General features: G+C 43.6%; 1 protein-coding gene across 2 annotated transcripts in view; it reads left to right on the top strand.

The window, feature by feature from the left end:
* Positions 1 to 18047, top strand: part of CSNK1D (casein kinase 1 delta) — a 72356-nt gene extending 54309 nt beyond the window's left edge. The window contains exons 9-10 of one of the 2 annotated variants that reach the window (XM_082272480.1): positions 802 to 869; positions 16273 to 18047. In XM_082272480.1, the coding sequence (XP_082128606.1) occupies positions 802 to 834 (33 nt within the window). In that variant the 3' untranslated portion in view covers positions 835 to 869; positions 16273 to 18047. The remainder of the gene's footprint in view (positions 1 to 801; positions 870 to 16272) is intronic. The other variant, XM_082272479.1, reaches the window with a different exon arrangement.
* Positions 18048 to 19190: the final 1143 nt, after the last annotated feature.

Raw genomic sequence — 19190 nt, 5'->3', positions numbered from 1 at the left:
CCAGTCACGTGATCTGGCTCTTCTGTGTCAGCTAGCAGCAGCTACAAGGTAGAGAAGGGACCGCCCAAGAACGGTGGCACCATGGTAGACTATGGGGAATGTCATCGCTGCCAGCTTTCACAGCCTTTCAGTTGCCGATAGCTGACACGGGATAATCTGTATCTACAGATATATATAGATAGATATAGATATATATGATATATAGATTTTTTCTTTTTTTTATAACACGGGTTAGTCGGTATAGGTGTTAGGAGTGGAGGGAGCATTTTTAAGACTAGTTAGGCTTCAGCTGGAATTCTACTTCAAAGATGTCTGATGCCTATCACCCTTCAGTTGTTATGCAGCTGGAAGCTCCACTGTGTCCTTGGCTATGGGACATGCTGGAACTTATAGTGCTTTGCCAAATATGGAACTATATGTCATGACAACTTTTTATTTGCATCCCCATTGAGTGCATGTGACACAGCAGATTATTCTTTAGATTTAGAGTGCGAGAATCTTAGGGTGTGGGCTGGGTACATGGTGTGGTGATATGAGAGCATGCTATGGGAGGCTGGGTTAGGGATACGTTGCTACCTGCAATGACAGGATCTCCTGAGGAACTCCATTCACACGTGTCTTGTTGTGGTAAAACCATGGAGTCCCTCATGGATCCTCCAATTCTCAGCCACTGCTTCACACTTCCTTCTGGCTGGCGCTCTGTGGGTGTATGCTAAAACACAAAGCGAATGTACATCTTGCTCACAGTAAACTGCTGGGTTGTTGGGACAGTGACAAGCAGCTGTCTTTTCCCCACCTCAGAATAGCATTCCTTTCGAACATCATGGCAAGTAGCTGCTCGCCCCATTCTCAGCTGATGGCAGCACTGGGTGAGTCTTGTTTAGAAAGCATCCCTATGAACTGTAGCCATTTTTACCCTTAAACGATTATACATTTAAGTCCAGTGATACGTTTTCAAAGATATATATGCTTTAAAGGATATCTAAACCTAAGAACAAAAGTATATTATGTGGCAGCTTACCAGTCCCTGGTGTGGACTAATCGAAGGCCTGAAGGATTGCTCCATCCTTGCTTTACAGCGCGGATGGACAAATCTGCAGTTGGGCCTATTGTATTCTAATGCCTCGTACACACGCATCGATTATTGGCTGGGAATTTTTGGCCAGTGTCCGATCGGCCGATTTTCGGCTTGTTAGTATGATGCTTTCGCCAACCGACTCCAACTTTTCGGCCGAACAAAATCTGGTGTGCAGGCTATAAAATTTTTGTTGGCCGTCAACACAATGGCCGATTTTCCGTCAGTCAGTACAGATTTCGGCAGACAAAAATCTGATGAGCAAGACTGGGCATGCTCAGAGAAGAAAAAACACACGGAAAGTAAACCAGAACATGACATCACTTCTGAAGTAGATTTTTGTTGGCCGAGAAAATTTGTGCGCAGTCTAGGCACATTCCAACCAACAAAACACAACTCTGGACAAAAGTCGGAACGATCGGTCGGCCTATAATCGTTGCGTGTGTACGAGGCTTTACACCCGCCGCAGGCAGAATAACCAAACGGTGGCTGCATCTGATTGGTTGCAGCTGTTCTTTGAAAATTTTCCATCTGAGCAGTAGGGGTCCAACAGGACCTCCCCATGTAGAAAATTTCCTAATAAAACAGTTGAAATTCGGAGTGTGTTTAGCTCAAGCACATTTTGCTACAAATACAGATGCCAGTTTATCCCACACTAAATTGAAATACCAAACAATGGTTCCAGTTTTCCCAGCTACAGAAGAACGCCTCCCTATTTGAGTGGGAGAGGTTTGTAGTACAGACTAGGAGTCCCCTCCTATGGGCCCCCATTGATAGAACCATGAGTGAGCATTGTCACCCAAAGACAGAAAGCGTTACTGGCAGGATATACAGCTGAAAGCCAATAGGGGAAAAATAACCCTGCAAAAAAAACAAATACAGCAACCCCATCGAAGGACCGGTAAGCTTCAATATATTAAGTTTTTTTGTTTTTGGGTTAAGCTTTGTTAAAACTTGTTTATCTGGAATGCTGTGACCACCCCGAGCCAGATATGGATTTCTTAAAAATAAAACGCTGGACAAAAGTGTACCCCACAGCAACCAATCAGATTCTACAAGACCGATTTGTATAAGCCCTGGCTACAGGCCAATTGACAACAAGAAGTCTCCTTCCCCTCCAGGCTATACCCTGGCTAGCTGGAAGTCGCTTTACCAGGTGTAAGTAAAAGGTGTAGACTCTTGCTCTATAGAACCTATTATTTATCTTAAACAGAGGTTTTACTACGGCTACAGAACGGCACCTGTGTGCCGGGATCATGTATATACAGGTACATCTCCTAAAATTAAAATATCATCAAAAAATTAATTTATTAAAGTAATTCAATTCAAAAAGTGAAACTGATATATTTTTATATAGATGTGTTCCACACAGAGTGATATATTTCAAGCGTTTTTCTTTTTCATTTTGATAATTATGGCTTGCAGCTAGTGAAACCCCAAAATTCAGTATCTCAGAAAATCTGTATATTACCTAAGACCAATTAAAAAAATAAAAGATTTTTAATACCGAAATGTTGGCTTACTGAAAAGCAGGTCTATGTACAGTATAGTAGGCACTCAATACTTGGTCAGGGAGTCTTTTTGCATGAATTACTGCATCAATGCGGCGTGGCATGGAGGCGTTCAACCTGTGGCACTGCTGAGGTGTTATGGAGCCCAGGTTTCTTTGATATTGGCTTTCAGCTCATCTGCATTATTGGGTCTGATGATACAACACAGAAAAAGCCGCTCAGGCGAGGCAAAGGCACGCAGGTGCTGGTCGGATCCGGTGATCAGATATCCAAAGAGAAAGAGTGACCGCACTCAAAGGTAGATAAACTTGAAGTGTTTATTCCCATTCGTAGAAAACAACAACGGTGCATTGAACAGACATGGACACAGGTTAACGCGTTTCACGACTCTATAGGTCGCTTACTCATAACCAATAATTGGAGATTGGCGAGGAGATCATATAGATGAGCTGGCAAAAAAAGGTCAGCTGAAACAAATTTGGGGGAATGAATTCACACACACACCCAAAACTTGACGTAAATATCTTGCACTTGTAGATCACTCGCCCCAAACCAATTAAGCAAAAGACAAAATTGAACAACACCTAAAAACACACTATATATCCATACCAAAAGAGAACCTTAATGAAATCACAAAATAATAGAAAACCATAAGAATGTGTATGTGTGACAGTGACATCCCCCATAGAGTACATGGATATGAAAACTCAAATGTGAATAAATGAATGTATAAAGTGCTGAAGGGGATTATGTCTGTCCGATGCACCGTTGTTGTTTTCTACGAATGAGAATAAACACTTCAAGTTTATCTACCTTTTGAGTGCGGTCACTCTTTCTCTTTGGATATCTGCATTGTTGGGTCTGGTATCTCTCATCTTCCTCTTGACAATAATCCATAAATTCTCTATGGGGTTTAGGTGAGGCGAGTTTGCTGGCCAATCAAGCACAGTGATGCCATGATCATTAAACCAGGTATTGGTACTTTTGGCAGTGTGGGCGGTGCCAAGTCCTGCTGGAAAAGGAAATCCACATCTCCAAAAAGCTGGTCAACAGAGGGGAAGCATGAAGTGCTCTAGAATTTCCTGCTAGGGGTCTGCGCTGACTTTGGACTTGATAAAACACAGTGGACCAACACCAGCAGATGATGGTCCCTGGGGTAGCTCCACCTGGTGGACTACAAATTCCCTAGGGTCGCTGCCATTTTTCTGTGGATGGCTGTATTCAGCCTCGGCGGCCTTTGTGTACTCCAGCGGCCATGTTTTTGGGGTTTCCCATTGTAGTCTTTGTGGCGGCCATTTTCTTGAAGTCCAGTGCAGTGACATGCGGCAGGGGGGCTCTGGTAACAGGGTCAGCTCTTCCTTTCTGATCGCAGCGTGGCAGGCAGTTTGGTGCTCTGTATTAAGCTCTGGGTGCATAGTGGTGAGTCCCTGTGGGTATACAGTAAGGATCGACCGATTATCGGCAAGGTCGATATATCGAGGGCCGATATTGACTTTTGCCGATTATATCTGTATCGGCCCTGGAACTGGCCGATATTCCAAATATTGCTCATGTAAGGGTAAAATTATGTCACATAGCATAATTCCTTTTACAAATGTTATTGAATATGCCACTCACATATGTACAAATGAAAGATATAAGCAATGAAGTGATGTCATGACATCACTTCCGGGTACTGGCGCCAGATTAAAAAAAATGACCGCATTCAAAACAGCCAAACTTGGCATTTTGAATGCTTTAAGTTCAGAGGAGGGGTTTGGGGTCTTTTAGAATTTTTTTTCAAATGTACAAAAATATCGGCCAATACCGATATGCAATGGCCAAAATATCGGTATCGGCAACGAAAATCCGATATCGGTCGATCACTAGTATACAGTCCTTCCTCTGCTATAGACAGCGCCGCGGGTGTGCTGATCCTTGTGGTATCTCAGCGGTAGCGGTGTGCAGGGGGTATTATTCTTACAAAAACATTTTTTTTTTCTTTTGTGCAGTGTGGCTCCAATTTAAGCATGGAGCCCCTGGAACATGATCACCACCTTGACCCACTCTTTGAAGCTGTGAGACCCTCTGGCAGGAACCTTTACAGTTGGAGGACTCAGCTGATGCTGAGTTTGGCACCCGCAGATCTTCCAAGGTGTTCCCCTTTCCTGCCTATTTTGACGAGATTGTCGCCAGTCAGTGGGGATCGCTGAAATGCATGGTTGGAATACCTAAGCGTTTCGCTAGGATATATCCTTTTTGAGGAGTCTCTCCTAAAGAAGCTGACTGTTCCACTGTCGGTAAGCTCCCAGGTTTCCAGGTTAAATAAGGCCGCACCTTTACCGGTGGAGGATTCTCCATCCTTTAAGGATCCTGTGGACAAGAAAGCTGCGGCTCTGGTTCGATACCTTTTTCACCGTGGCGGGTTCAGCTTTGAGGTCGGTGTTTGCATCCCAGGCTCGGATTGGGTTGTATCCCAGACCTTAACGGAATGGACAAAAATTTTACGCCAGGGTCTGGAAGGGGGATCAACGTCCTCCTGTGCTGGCGGATCAGTTGATTCAGGGGCTACAGTATATTTTGTGATGCTTCTTTGGCTGCGGCCCCTTTGGCTGGCAGAGTATCTGTGATGACGGTGATCCTTCGCCACATAATGTGGTTGAAGTACTTCTGCAGGTTGCTAGGGGCAAGGAACCTCGTCATTAACATGGTCCTTTTTTATCGACTCCCGTTTCGTCGAACGAGATCGCAGGAAAAGGGTTAAAGATCCACCCGTACTTTCGCGGGCGGCTCCAACAGACCCCGGAATGGTAATTCAAAGGGAGGGCCCTGTTGGTTCCACAGGCAAGCCTTCCTCAGCCTGAGGGGGACCCTCACCTGTGTTTGGGGTGGGGGGGATGTCTTTTCTTTACGGACCTGTGGACCCTGCTCATTCGGGAGAAATGGGTCCACGAGTTGATTTGGTTCGGTTACAAGATCGAATCTTGGTCCTTGTCTCCGGCAAGGTTCTTTCCTGTCCCGATCGGCTGCAGAGCCTCTATGGGGCAGTGCGGGACCTGTTAGCACAAAGAGTCATTGTGCCAGTTCCAGAGTCTGAACGTTTTCAAGGTTTTTTTTATTCAGATCGGTTTAGTTCAAAGGGAAGGCAAGGTCCCGCTCGATCTTGGACCTCAAGGCTCTGAACCACTTTGTGCGGGTTCAGAAATTTTGGATGGAGTACATTCGCACGCTAATGGCATTCCCTCATCAAGGGGATCTTTTGGCCTTTATATCAAGGACGCTTATCTTCGTATCCCAATATGTCGGGCACTGGCGTTTTCTTCGCTTTGCTGTGGGCGAGAAGCATTCTCAATTCGTGGCGTTACCCTTTGGTCTCGATTCAGCTCCCCAGGTGTTAACAAAAGTGTTGGCCTTGCCCCGGCAGAAGGGGATCACGGTACTAGGCTACATAGATGATCTTCTCTTCGTGTAGTCTTCATCAGCTCTGGAAGTAGATCTGGACATTACTGTGCAAACTCTACAAGAGTTTGAATGGACACAGAATTTTTAGAAATCGGCTCTGACTCCATCCACCAAACTGGACTACTTGTGTCTGACTCTGCATTCAGCCTCGGCCTGGGTGTTTCTTCCACAGACGAAACTACTGAAGTTGCAGGATGTGATTCTGCTCCTGTTGTCCAACCGTCGGTCGTCACTCAGGACTTGCATGCAAGTGCTGGGTCTGATGGTCTTCACCTTCGAGGCGGTTCCGCTTACTCAGTTCCATACCAGACCTCTGCAAAGATACCAGACCTCTGCAAACAAGGATCCGCAGTCACTAGACAATCCGATCCTGTTGAGCCGGGGTACAGGAGGGTCTCTGATATGGTGGCTCCGCTATCCGGCGCTTCGCCTGGGGAAGTCCTTTCTTCCCCTGTATTGGACAATAATTTCCACAGATGCCAGTCTGTCCGGTTGGGGAGGTGTCTTGGGTGTATATGCGGCTCAAGGTGTTTGGCCTGGAGAGGAGTCCAGTCTGCTGATCAACATCCTGGAGATTCGGGTGATCAGGCTTTCTTTCCCCAGTGGACGGATTGTCTGCAGGGATGCACTGTGAGGATACAGTCGGAAAATGCTACGGCTGTGGCATATGTCAATCATTAAGGGGGCACAAGAAGTGCTCTGGTGGCCCGGGAAGTAGCCGGCATCCTAAAGTGGGCAGAACGCTATGTTCCGGCCCTCTCTGCTGTACACGTTCCGGGGGTAGAGAATTGGCAAGCGGACTATCTCCGTCGGCAGACGTTGGCTCAGGGAGAATGGTCTCTCCATCCAGAGGTGTTTCATCAACTGTCTCCAGTGGGGGACTCCCGATGTGGACCTGTTGGCCTCCTGTCTCAACAGGAATGTGCAGAGGCTCATGTCAAGGTCTTGGGATCCTCTGGCAGATGCTCTGGTGGCCTCATGGAGTCAGTATTGTCTGATTTATGCTTTTCCTCCAATACAACTTCTGTCGAGACTGCTATGCAGAATCGAGGTGGAAGGAATTCCAGTCATTCTGGTGGCACCAGACTGACCTCACCGGTCTTGGTTTGCAGGCTTGGTAAGACTGGTAACAGACGTTCCTTGGAAAATTCCTCTCAGGGAAGATCTTCTGTCTAAGGGACCAATCTTCCATCCTGCTTTACAGTCGCTGGCTTTAACAGGACAGAGTTGGTGATTCCTACACTGTTGAAAGCTAGGAAATCCACTTCTAGGAAGGTTTATCATCTTGTTTGGAAGGCCTACATTACTTGGTGTGAGTCCCCGTTCCTTTTCTGTGTCTCGCCTGTTGGAGTTTCTACAACTAGGTGTAGATCAACGCTTTGGCTCTGGGCACCATCAAGGGCCAGATTTCCGCCTTGGCCATATTTTTCCAAGGGCCATTGGTGATTAAGTCCTTGGTTCACACTTTTTTTGTGCAGGGGATTTTTCATCTGGCTCCTCCGGTGCGATCCCTGGTACCTCCGTGGGATTTCAATTTGGTACGGTCGGTACTTCAAAAGCCTCCTATTGAAAAAATGTGAACTTCCTCTGCTCACTCGGTCGCAGAAGGTGGCCTTTTTGGTCACTATTAAATCTGCTCATAGGGTGTCTGAGTTGGCTGCGTTGTCCTGTCAGTCGTCTTACCTGGTGGTTCACAGGGACAAAGTGGTGTTACAACCCTGTCAGGCGTTCTTCCTAAGTTTGTCTTGGGGTTTCATTTGAATGTAGATATTGTGTTGCTGTCTTTATGTCCTAAGCTGAAACACCCCAAAGAAATTGCCCTACACTCCCTGAATGTAGTTAGACAATTAGGGTGTATCTGGCGGCGACTGAGTCCATTCGGAAATCCGGTTCTTTTGTTCTTACAGATGGACCTCGTAAGGGGCAGGCAGCATCTACTGCGACCATTTCCAGATGGATCAGGCAGACGGTGGTGCAGGCCTATTCCATTAAGGGTCAGGTTCCTCCTTTCCCTGTCAAGGCGCATTCTACGAGGACACTTGCTGCCTCCTGGGCATGCCGTAATCAGGCGTCAGTGGATCAGGTGTGCAAGGCAGCTACGTGGTCTTCTGTACACACATTCACAAAGTTTTATAAGGTGGATGTACTTGCATCTTCTCATGCTGCGTTCGGCCACAAAGTTTTGCAGGCTACGGTTGCAGAGACTCCTGCCTCTTGATCGCGTGTTTTTTTTCCTGGTGGTGAGCTCCAGTTGTTCCTGTTTTTACCTGGTTGGCTATGTTTAGCCCATGTTGGTAATTTTATGTCTTGCTGTGTTTTTCTCATCCCTCATATTGACACTGCTTTTGGACATCCCAATGGTCTAGAAGACATGGAGTTGTCCATCAGTGAGCGAAAGAGAAAACTGGATTTTTTTTTTTCTTACTGTAAAATCCTTTTCTCTGAGGCTTACTGACGGACACAGCACCCTCCCCTCTGTTTAGTTTGTGTCAGAAGAATGCATAACTCAACCCAAGTCCTATAACAAGAAGTGATGGTATACCCCCTGGGACTGCCTTAAGGGCGTTTCCGCCTAATCCTACTCCTGAAGAGAGAGCAGCAGAAGCCTAAGGGTCTAGAAGACATGGAGCTGTGTTCATCAGTGAACCTCAGAAAAGGATTTTACGGTAAGACAAAAATAAAATTTTCCAGTCCCTGATACCACCTGGTTTAATGATCATGGTATCTCTGTGCTTGGTTGGCCAGCAAACTCTCCTGACCCAAACCCCATAGAGAATCTGTGGGGTATTGTCAAGAGGAAGATGAGACCCCAGATCCAACAATGCAGATGAGCTGAAGGCCGCTATCAAACCTGGGCTTCCATAACACTTCAGTGCCACAGGCTGATCGCCTCCATGTCACACCGCATTGATGCAGTAATTCAAGCAAAAAGCCCCCCCTGGCCAAGTATTTACTGCATTCTATACTGTAAATGGACATACCTTTCAGTAAGCCAACATTTCTGTTTTTAAAAAGCTTTAATTTTATTGGTCCTATGTAATCTAATTTTCTGAGCTATAATCATCCAAAATTAAAAGATATTTCAAGCATTTTTATATCGCTCTGTGTGAAAGGATTCTATATAAAATAGAAGTTTAACTTTTTAAATTTAATTACTGAAATAAACTTTTTTTTATGATCTTCTAATTTTGAGATGCACCTGTATACGTGATGTGGCTCTTTCAGGTAGGAACCACCGGCAGCTAGCTCATGCGGTGAACATACACAAAGGCAGCACAGTGGCAGTCGCAGCGCTTGCAGGGAACGGAACTGGAAGGCAAGTGTCGGCATCTGCCAAGCACAGAGCGAGAGGACAGTGGGAGGAAGGCTGGAGGACAGTGGGGGATCACAGGGAAAGTGAGTGTGATTCTGGGATAATCCTGAGTGTGGCTCGGGGTTACCGCTTTTGGTACTGAACATTAACCACGAGCCACACTCGGGAATACTGCTAGGAAGGTTAAGGTATTCTGCCACAAGTATAGGCTCTTCACTTGATGGGATAAGCAAACACTAAATCAAAGTTATTAAAACCCAGATAAAAAGTTTTATTATTTTGGATTTGGCAATCTGTCCGCCGGCACTCACTGATGATCCAGCAGAGAGGCAGAACTGCAGTCTGCCTAATTAAACAAGGCAGATTGCCGTTCTGTCAGTAGAGAAGGCATGGATCCTGTGTCTCTGCAAAGCAGGGAATAAACTCCATCTCTTCCCCTAGTAAAAGCACCTCAAACACAGTAAGAAAACTCAGACTAGGCACACAGTTAACCCTTTGATTGCCCCTGATAGCCTCTTCCCAGCCAGTATCATTGGTACAGTGACAGTGCATATTTTTAGAACTTATCACTGTATTTGGGTCACTGGTCCCCAAAAAGTGCCAGTGTCCAAAGATACAGGCAGTGATCAGAAGTGTCCCTATATGGTAGACAGCGCAAAAAAGAGATTCAAACCGTTCTTTGCCTTCCTCCCACTGTCCTCTCACTCTGTGCTTGGCAGATGCCGGCACTTGCCTTCCGGTTCCGTTCCCTGCGAGCACTGCGATGCAGGGGGGTGGAACAGGCGGCAAATTCAAAAGTGTAAATACACTAAATGAGATGATACAAAGCTGTGATCCTAACGGATTACACTGCATCATTCCATTTCACCACAGGATTTCACCTGGTGACTTTTCCAGTTCCCTGCCTGTGCTTTTCCAGTGCTTTGTGCCTGGAAAATGGAGAACGACCATGGCGTCCAAAAAGCGTTTTTTGTGCAAAAACGCTTTTAGACTAACTGGAAAACAGCGACACCGAAACTTACTTACTTGAACTGAGCGATAGTGATTTGTGTGAAATTTCGTCATCTGGTACGGAAAGTGACGACAGCGACGATTCTGATTTCTCTTTCTGGCACATCGCTCCGTTGGAAATTCTGAAGAATCATTTGATATTTTTCCCAAATTCCACAGAATCGTCGCTGTCGTCCCTTTCTGTACCCGATGACGAATTTTCCCACCAATCGCTGTCGCTGTTTTCCAGTTCGTCCAAAAGCGTTTTTGTGCAAAAAAAAAACGCTTTTTGGACGCCATGGTCGTTCTCTATTTTCCAGGCACAAAGCACTGGAATAGCACAGGCAGAGCACTGGAAAAGTCACCAGAAGAAATCCTGTGGTGAAATGGCATGATGCAGTGTAATCCGTTAGGATCACAACGTGGGATCATGTTGTTTTGTGTATTTACATTTCTGAAATTGCCGCCAGTTCCACCCCCCCTGCGTCGCAGCGCTCGCAGGGAAGGAAACGAAGACAGGTGCCGGCATCAGCCGAGCACACAGTGGGAGGATGGTGGGGATCGCAGGGGAAGGTTAGTTTTAAAATCTAAAACCGATTTCCATGCAAAACAATGTACCGCTCTAGCACAGAAATCCTGACATCAGACCGCCAGAGAGGTTAAACCAATCGGATTCCAGCAGGTAATCTTTTATTTTTATAAATGAAGATCTGATTGGTTGCTGTGATATTCCCCCCCCCCCCCCTCCACCGGCTTTTCCTTTCCTCCACTTTTTATATTTTTTTTTTCTGAATTAAAAGCGAGGTAGTTGCTAGATTGTGTAGATGAGTGCTGTAGCGGAGGACACTGACCTATGAACTGAATGTGCGTTTTCACCTTTACCGGCTACACTCATTTTTCATTGCAAGGATTCTGGATGAACGTTTGTCACCATTTACTTGAAGTACTGTCAACAAAATATGCATATCTGGGTTTTAAATGGTCATTTTAGTTTATTTCCCTTTAAAAGATATGAAATCTTGACGACAGAAGGAACTTTACAATTTTAGGTTGGAAAAAAAAAAATACTCTTTATAGTGAGAGATTGTTTTGGTCCAAACAAGCTCTTTGCTTGAACTAGCTGTCTGTGCTGTATAAAGTGTATATAGCCTCGGATACATACAGTATACAGCGATGTGTTTCAGCAGTCCTGTCTGGCTCCTGGAACAAAATCAAGTCGATTTTAGGTGCTGCTTATCCATTCACAGGAAGTCTAGTATTTGTTTAATGAAAACAAGGCTTCCTCTGATTGGCCGAGGTGGAGTATGGCCTCATGATCTCTGCCAATCCGAGAAAGCTTTGTTTTTAATAAAAAATAAAAAAAAGCCTGAGTATATGTTGTGTTTTGGCAACCCTGCCTGGCTCCTGGAACAAAAGCAAGTCTGGTTGAGCGCTCACAGGAAGTCTTGTATTTTTTTTAATAAATGACATCCTCCACTTCAGCAAATCGGATGATCTTTGTATTCATTCTTAAAATTAGAGGTGCACCTAATGGAAATTTTGCTACCGAAACTGAAAATTTATAATGCACTTGGCTGAAACGGAAAATGACCGTTTAACAAAAAAAAAAAAAATTATATATATATATATATATATATATATATATATATATATATATATATATATATATATATATATATATATATATATATATATATATAATATATAATTTTTTTTTTTTTTTTTTTACCTATAATTGTATCAAATTCAACTTTTTAATATCCTGAATTTTTTGTAATTGGCGGCACCTTAAGTGCAAGAAAAGCTCATGAAAAATGCATCCCTTTAAATTCTATGTATATCTTCACACTGGTCCATTGCGCTTCCATTGTGGTGTTAAAAATCCTTGCTGCATGTTCGATCATTTAAAAAATAACCGCACCTTCCTGTTGAAATGCATGGAAACCACAGCAAGAATGCATCAATAACACACCCGTGTTGCATTTTTTGATGCGGTTTTCGAGTCACATGACCTGTGAAAAGCACACTAAAATCCCGTACATTTTAGGTTCCATTATTGGCACCTTGTATTATAGGCAAATACGCCATTTTCGACTGCCGAAGTTTTCGGTGCATCTTGTGAATGGCTGAGCAGTGCTTAACCCGACTTAATTTTGTTCCAGGCGCGGGAGGGAATGTACCCGTGCTGCTGCTAGAACACCGTGTACATAGTGTGTGTAGCTGATACTACTTGAAGTTTATACAGAGCTGACAGCTGCTGCACGTATTGGTTAAGCAAATGGCTTGTTTGGACAAACTTGATCCAAATGATCCGTATAAAGTTCACTAAAACATGGCGTTGGGGCTCTAAAGTTTCCCTGCACAATGCTCCTTACATTTTCCTTTTACAGCTTGGAGCGCACAGTGCTGCGTGCTCCTATGGCACTTTTCCACTGCAAGTACCGGCTCGGCTCTACTCGGCCCGGTTTGCTTTTCCACTGCTGGTACCGCATGGTACGGTGTTGGAACGGTTCGGTACGGTATGGTATGGTTTGCTTTTCCACTAAAGTAGTACTAAAGTTAAGTGGGTGTGATGTGGGTGGGATAACGTCTCTCTGACCAATCAGTGGCTAGTAGTGACTGCATGCAAAGGATTGTGGGATATGGTACCGGGTATGGTACCTCTTGGAACCACAGTGGAGGTGGTACTGTTTTGAGAGCCGTACCGTTTGGTTCCATGCAGTGGAAAAGCGCCACCGTACCGAACCGTTCCTACACCGAACCGTTCGGTTCCATGCAGTGGAAAAGCGCCACTAGATGTGAGAACCGGCCTGTCAGACGGCGCCGGCTCTCTACTAATGTTTGGGAACCAATCGGCATGGTTTCTGACCATGTGGTCTGTATCACGGCTATATTATGGTATTCATGTGAGTTGGTAAAGAGATGCTAATGTATTTTATTTTCTTTGTGCACAAAGGAAAAAAAAACTCCCTTTTTTTTTTTTTTTTTTTTTTTTTTTTTTTTTTTTTTTCATCCATTTCTCAACCTTTTAACAAAAGCAGGGTCTTTATTGTATGAAATGAAAGCCTCGTCCTAAAAACAATTACATTTTTTTTTTTTTTTTTAGATGAGCAAATTAGTTCTAATTATTTTCAAGTTAAGCGATGCATGCTGATGCAGCTAAATTTAGACACCGCTAAACAAGAGACATTATCTTTGGTGATTTAACTATTGAAAGCGCAGCATCCTAGAAGGCAATTTGTACATATAGAGTGCTACATTCTCTCAGCAGAAGTCTTTTCTTCCACACGGCCAAACTGTACAGGGCTGGTTCAGTATGTAAATTGTCCGTATTCCAGATACAGGGGATTGGGTCTTCAATTAACATCAATAGGAGGATGATTAGGGACAGGGTCTGTCAGTTCCTTCATTCTTCCCTATGAACCAGACTGCATCCCCAAGTACATTGCCTGCGCCTAGTCACTTTATCTGGAGTGTTGGACAATATAAGTACTATGCCAGAGACATATCGGCCAAGAAGGTAGAAGAAAGACTGCTTGCAGAGAACACTGGTTTATACATGGTCTTGGCTTTTCCCAACGTCCATGGCCATCATGTTTTCTGAAACCATCACTTTATTATTTACATGTCCCAAAGAGTCTCTTCCGGCTTGAAAGGGGGTTCCACATGTAATAGGTCTACATCCAGTATGAATATGATAGGTTCGTATTAGAGGGCGCTTTGGTCATGCAGGGTAAAGTAGCCGGATCGCTTTAATGGCAGTCTACAGGATCACTTTAATGGCAGTCCCACCAATGGGAAAAATATTTTGCTTCCCTAATGCTCGGTTTTGCTGCTTGGAGCAAAGAGGTACCCAGAACAGTAAAGGAATCGTGTGACTCGGTCCCTTTCCTCCTATGGGACCATGCTAGTGCTTAGCCTTTTCAGCACCTTGTAATATTGCATGGGAGCGGGTAGTCTCCTCATCCCTGTGTACTAGGAGGCTCTACCTGCCCCATTACCAATATGGAGCTTAAAGGGCCTCTTCTCTTCACTCGTAATAGCCAGACAGTGTGTCGGGACAGAAGCTGAACGCATGCAGCCGATGGGGTCACCAGTGAGTTGAACCTGTCACTTTCCCCTGCATAAGGGAAATAGATTGACATAACATGACCAATGTTTTTGTATAATAATTGAACAACATTTTAAAGGAAACCAGTGCTGAGAGAAGTATGGAGACTTGTGACCTGTTGTGCTGGATTTGAGTCATGGATCTGAAACAAGGGTCCAGCAAATCGGCAAGTGAAGTTAGAACTTTGACTGAAATCTGTATTGAAGCCATGGACCCAGCATATCAGGCAGAGTGGTTTCTCTAAGCACAGGTTCCCTTTAGGCCTCTTGCACATGATACTCCTGTTTGAGCGTCTCGCGGCTTGAAAATGCTCAGTACAGCTTTTTGAGCTAAAATACAGCCGTTTTAATTGTAATGTGCCTATGCATACAGGCGCGTAAACAAGCGCTGTGCATTCTTCAGTAAGAACAAAATAGAAAAATCTGCATTTTTGGTCAGTAATTTAAGCCTCAATGCACGCAAACACTCGCGAATACTCGCAAATACATACAAAAAAAAAGGTCTGGAAAAAGTAGATGCTCAAACAGGAGTATTGTGTGCAAGAGGCCTTAATGACAGTAGTGGCATTAACTAAATATTTATTTCAAGGTTTGCCAAAACCAGAAGTGTTTTGATAAATTTGAGGAATTGTGGGATGCTTTTTTTTTCCAACCATCCAGTAATCTGAGACGTGTATGCTCACAAGTGTTTTTTTCCTGTTTCTTTAGCCGAAAATAGTTCCTGATAGAGGAAAAGGCTTCAATATTTTTAAGATTGGGTATTTCTTTGTCTTGCGCTCTGGGTACTTTTCCAACATGATCTGGGTTTTTGTGTTTTTTTTTTTTTTTTTTTTTTTTTTTTCATTTGGTCTTAGGGGGTCCCTTAATGACATCAGCTAAATGATGATCAACCTTCAGAGCCCAACTTAAGGCAAACTATTTAATTTCGGATAGGGCAGAGGAGAGTAAAGCCAACAATAGATGATGCGATCTTTCTTTTGCAGGAAAAAAAAAATCGCTCAATTCCCCCATCAACACGGGCATCCCTCCCATAGAGAAATTGTGTTCTCCCAGCGGGGTGAGCCATCCTAACCATCATAACACACAGTGATTATTCCTTGTGGCTATAGCCTCTGGCAATAATTGCGTGAAAAATCCGACATGCTAGTTGTACTCAAGGATACACACTATCCAACTTTTGTGGTTAGAATTCCTTCAGATTTACCTTTTCTATGTAGTGCAAGGGCCTGCCAGATTGCATACAAATGTAAAGTGTTTAGGTTTGACCTCATATTATATGGTTTTGGTAAGTCTAAAGGAAAAAGTCTTCAGAAAATCTTAGTGTGTATGGCCCATTAGGTACAGTCCGCATGCCCATAGATGGTTTGAATGTCGGCCAGTTCCTGCTGAACTGGCCGAGATCTATGGCTAGCTTTAGATTCTGTCAGATTTTATTGCCCTCCGTCTCTCTTTATTAGGGAGATTTCAGGGCAGGAAAATCTGAACATTCCCCATTGGGGACGCAGACAAAAAAAAAAAGCCTAATGGAGTGAGGAGGTGTTTGACCTAACATGTTTATTTCCATTTGTGCCTTCCTGTTCCAGTGGCGACAACTTCTCAAATTTTATATAGGTGTCACTGTAGCAGGAAATGAAGGAGAATCTCCCCGGTGAGGTCAGACAAAAATAAACTTAATATTCTCTCACTCTATCCAAAACTAAAATAAAAAGAATGGCTTGGGCTTCAGGAAGGGTTTTTTTATTTTATTTTTTTAATTATTATTATTATTATTATTATTAAATACTTGATTTGTACCGATTTCACTGATTCAGATCTTATTCCTTGCCTTACAGATTCCAAGTCGGGTGGCTTCCAGCGGTTTCCCTTCCACTGTGCACCGATGATCACATTCCCCTTGGAGGGCGGTTTAATGCATGGCTAACCTTTTCAGTGGTTTCACTAGCAAAAAAAATAAAATATAAAAATTAAAAAAAAAAAATAAAAAATCACAACCACAACAGAACCCTGAATTAAAAACTAACCAAATGGAAAATGGAGCTTTACATGCTTTTTACCAAGATAATAATCCGAGCAATTACCAGCTGGCGGGATGGAGTTTGTGGAGTGGCGCGATAAGCCATGCGAGAACTTTGAGCACCCGTGTGCAAGCGTAGACTCTTGACGCCAAATACAGAATTGCCATCTTTTACTTTTTTCAGGGGCCCTTTTTATTCTGTACGTTAAATGTAATCTTTTTTTTGTGTGTGCGTGTTAAGAAAAAAAATGACATCTGTGGGTGTGCCAGATTTGTCTGCTTCCATAGTGACAGCAGTTTTGTAGCATGTAAGATGAGCAGTTGGTAATTTTACTGAAAAAGTGTCCAGGCGTGGATGGGCTTCATGTTAGTATTTTTTATTTGTTTTTTCCCTCTCTTTAATGAATATTTAATTTTCTCTTCTTTAAATTTTTTTTGTGTGCATTTCCCCCTTTTTAATTTTTTAGTTTTCCCAAGTAAAGTACATATGTTTTGTTCATATTTTTAATTCTTCAACTTTTTTTTTATTGGGGTCGATAAAAGCATTCCTATGCATAGCTGTTATAGGTTTAACGCAGCAAAAATTGCAGCATTGGCGTTCATAGTGTCAAAAAATTTGTTACCTCTATTTTCTACGGGAAAAAAAAAAAAAACACTTGCAATTTTTTTTCTCAGTCTTTGTTCTAAAACATATCACTGTTGTATAGACACCATTAGTTCCATATCGAAAAGTCATGATCTTGTCCATTTGTAGATTTTTGAAGCCTTGGATAGTATCGGATCATTGCATTGCCACTGTTCTTGAAGCCTCAAGTTATCACTGTAGCAAATCAATTTTGAAGGCCACTTCAGTGTTCGTAGAGTTGACATCAACTTGTCCCAACGTGCATCCCTCACGTCCAATGAGCAGCAGTGCGTACCCTCAGAGGTGCTGGCTCATAAGATGGGTTGCCCACAGGAAGGATGTTTTTGCAATATTGACGATTGTCTAAATTTTGTGATGGGTGGGTGGGGCTAGCGGGAGGTGGGAGGGGGAAAAGGGTGGGTTTCAAATGTTCGATGTGGTCTATTGGTTGTGTTTTTAAAAGGTTTAAATATCTTCTTCCTTCTGTAGCCTTCACAGCAATCCTTTTTATGGTACAGGAGTGTGTTAGGTGGGTATTTACAGTACTAGGTAGGGCTTTGTGTTCTTGTTGTAAGGGAGTTTTACTGATTATTTCTTAAAATGTGAGGCTTGTCCCAGAAGGAGTTGTCCTCGTATGCTAGTATAACCCGTAAGATATTTTTGCGCATGTCCCATGTTCTCCGTACGATTCTTCACAGCGTGCTTTTTTTTTTTTCTTTGTAAATATCTGTGAATGTCCTGTTAACTGACCGACTTTTCTAACCACTGTACACAAGATCTTTGCGTCGTCTATTCCAGCTGAGGGGAGCGCTCATTCCCTCGTTTTTTTTGCCATAAAACGACCGAATGTTTTCCTGGGATCAGGAGAAAATCCTGTACATTGATACTTATTGCTTAAAAAACAATTTGTATCACTACTGTATTTGTGTACTTTACAAATTGTGTAAATAATAAATTCGTAACTTCTACGTTGTCTGTGTAGAATGTTTTGTGCATGCCTGGTGGCCTGATGCTAAAGGGGATTTTAAAATTTTTGAGAGGTTTTACAGCTGGAAAAAATGGAAGCCTGGTTCTTTCTGACATTTAGCCGCCGAAGGGTAATACACAGCCCAATTTTGCAACTTTGGCATGTTCGTGTACATATTATCGCAACTACTTTGTGCATCCAGGTGGATTATACCTTGTTTTTTCAGGAAAATTTGGGCTTTCATTTGGTGGTAAATGGCAATGGAGATTTTTTTTTTTTTGTATTATCTAAGGCAGGGGTGTCAAACTCCAATTTAATCGCGGGCCGCATCAGCATTGATTGCCCTCAAAAGGGCCGGTTGTGTCTGTAAGACTAGATGTCAAGAGCATCCCCTACCCTTACATAAGAGGTCAAGAGCCTCTCCACCATCAAACGTTGAGTCCCCCACCTTCCCTTACATCAAAGTGCACCTCCCTTACCTTGTGGTGCTGCTGGGAAGAAGCTGGAGGCTTTGCTGGAAAGCAGAAAGTATAAGGTCTGGAAGAAGACTGGAGCTCTCCTGCAGCTACAGGAGAGGTGCGAGGGCCACATAATATGGCCTGGAGGGCCGGATTCGGCCCGCGGGCCTTGTGTTTGACACCTGTGATCTAAGGGAAAACTGGCCTAAAATTGTTAAATGTTTTTTTATTTTTTTCTTCTTTTTTAATTATCCTGCCTAAAACACACTGATACTAATTTAAAAAAGAAATTCCTATTCAAAAAATACCCAATGATCCAAACACTAACCCTGGGGCTGACCTACCGTATTTTCCGGCGTATAAGACGACCCCCCAACTTCTCCAGTTAAAATATAGAGTATGCATAAAACAGTGCAAGTGGATTAAACTTTTCCAAATTCACTCTAAGGCTCCTTTCACACAGTAAGTCCGTCAAACGGACTCTGCTTTTCTCAGCGGGGGATCGTTCTGCCGATCCCCCGCTGAGCAGGAGAATGACAGCTGTGCTCCGCACTGTGTGCAGAGACACAGCTGTCACAGCCCCATAGATCTCTATGGGGGAATCGGATGGGAACGGACTGTCGGTCCGTTCTCATCCGATCCGCTGGACGGATGGAAAATAGGGTTTCCATCCGTCCAGATTTGAC

Source organism: Pelophylax lessonae (genome assembly GCF_965119305.1).
Source record: "Pelophylax lessonae genome assembly, chromosome: 11".
Classification (NCBI taxonomy): domain Eukaryota; kingdom Metazoa; phylum Chordata; class Amphibia; order Anura; family Ranidae; genus Pelophylax; species Pelophylax lessonae.
Note: the sequence above shows the minus strand (reverse complement) of the source record. Positions and strands in the feature narration are given on the sequence as shown.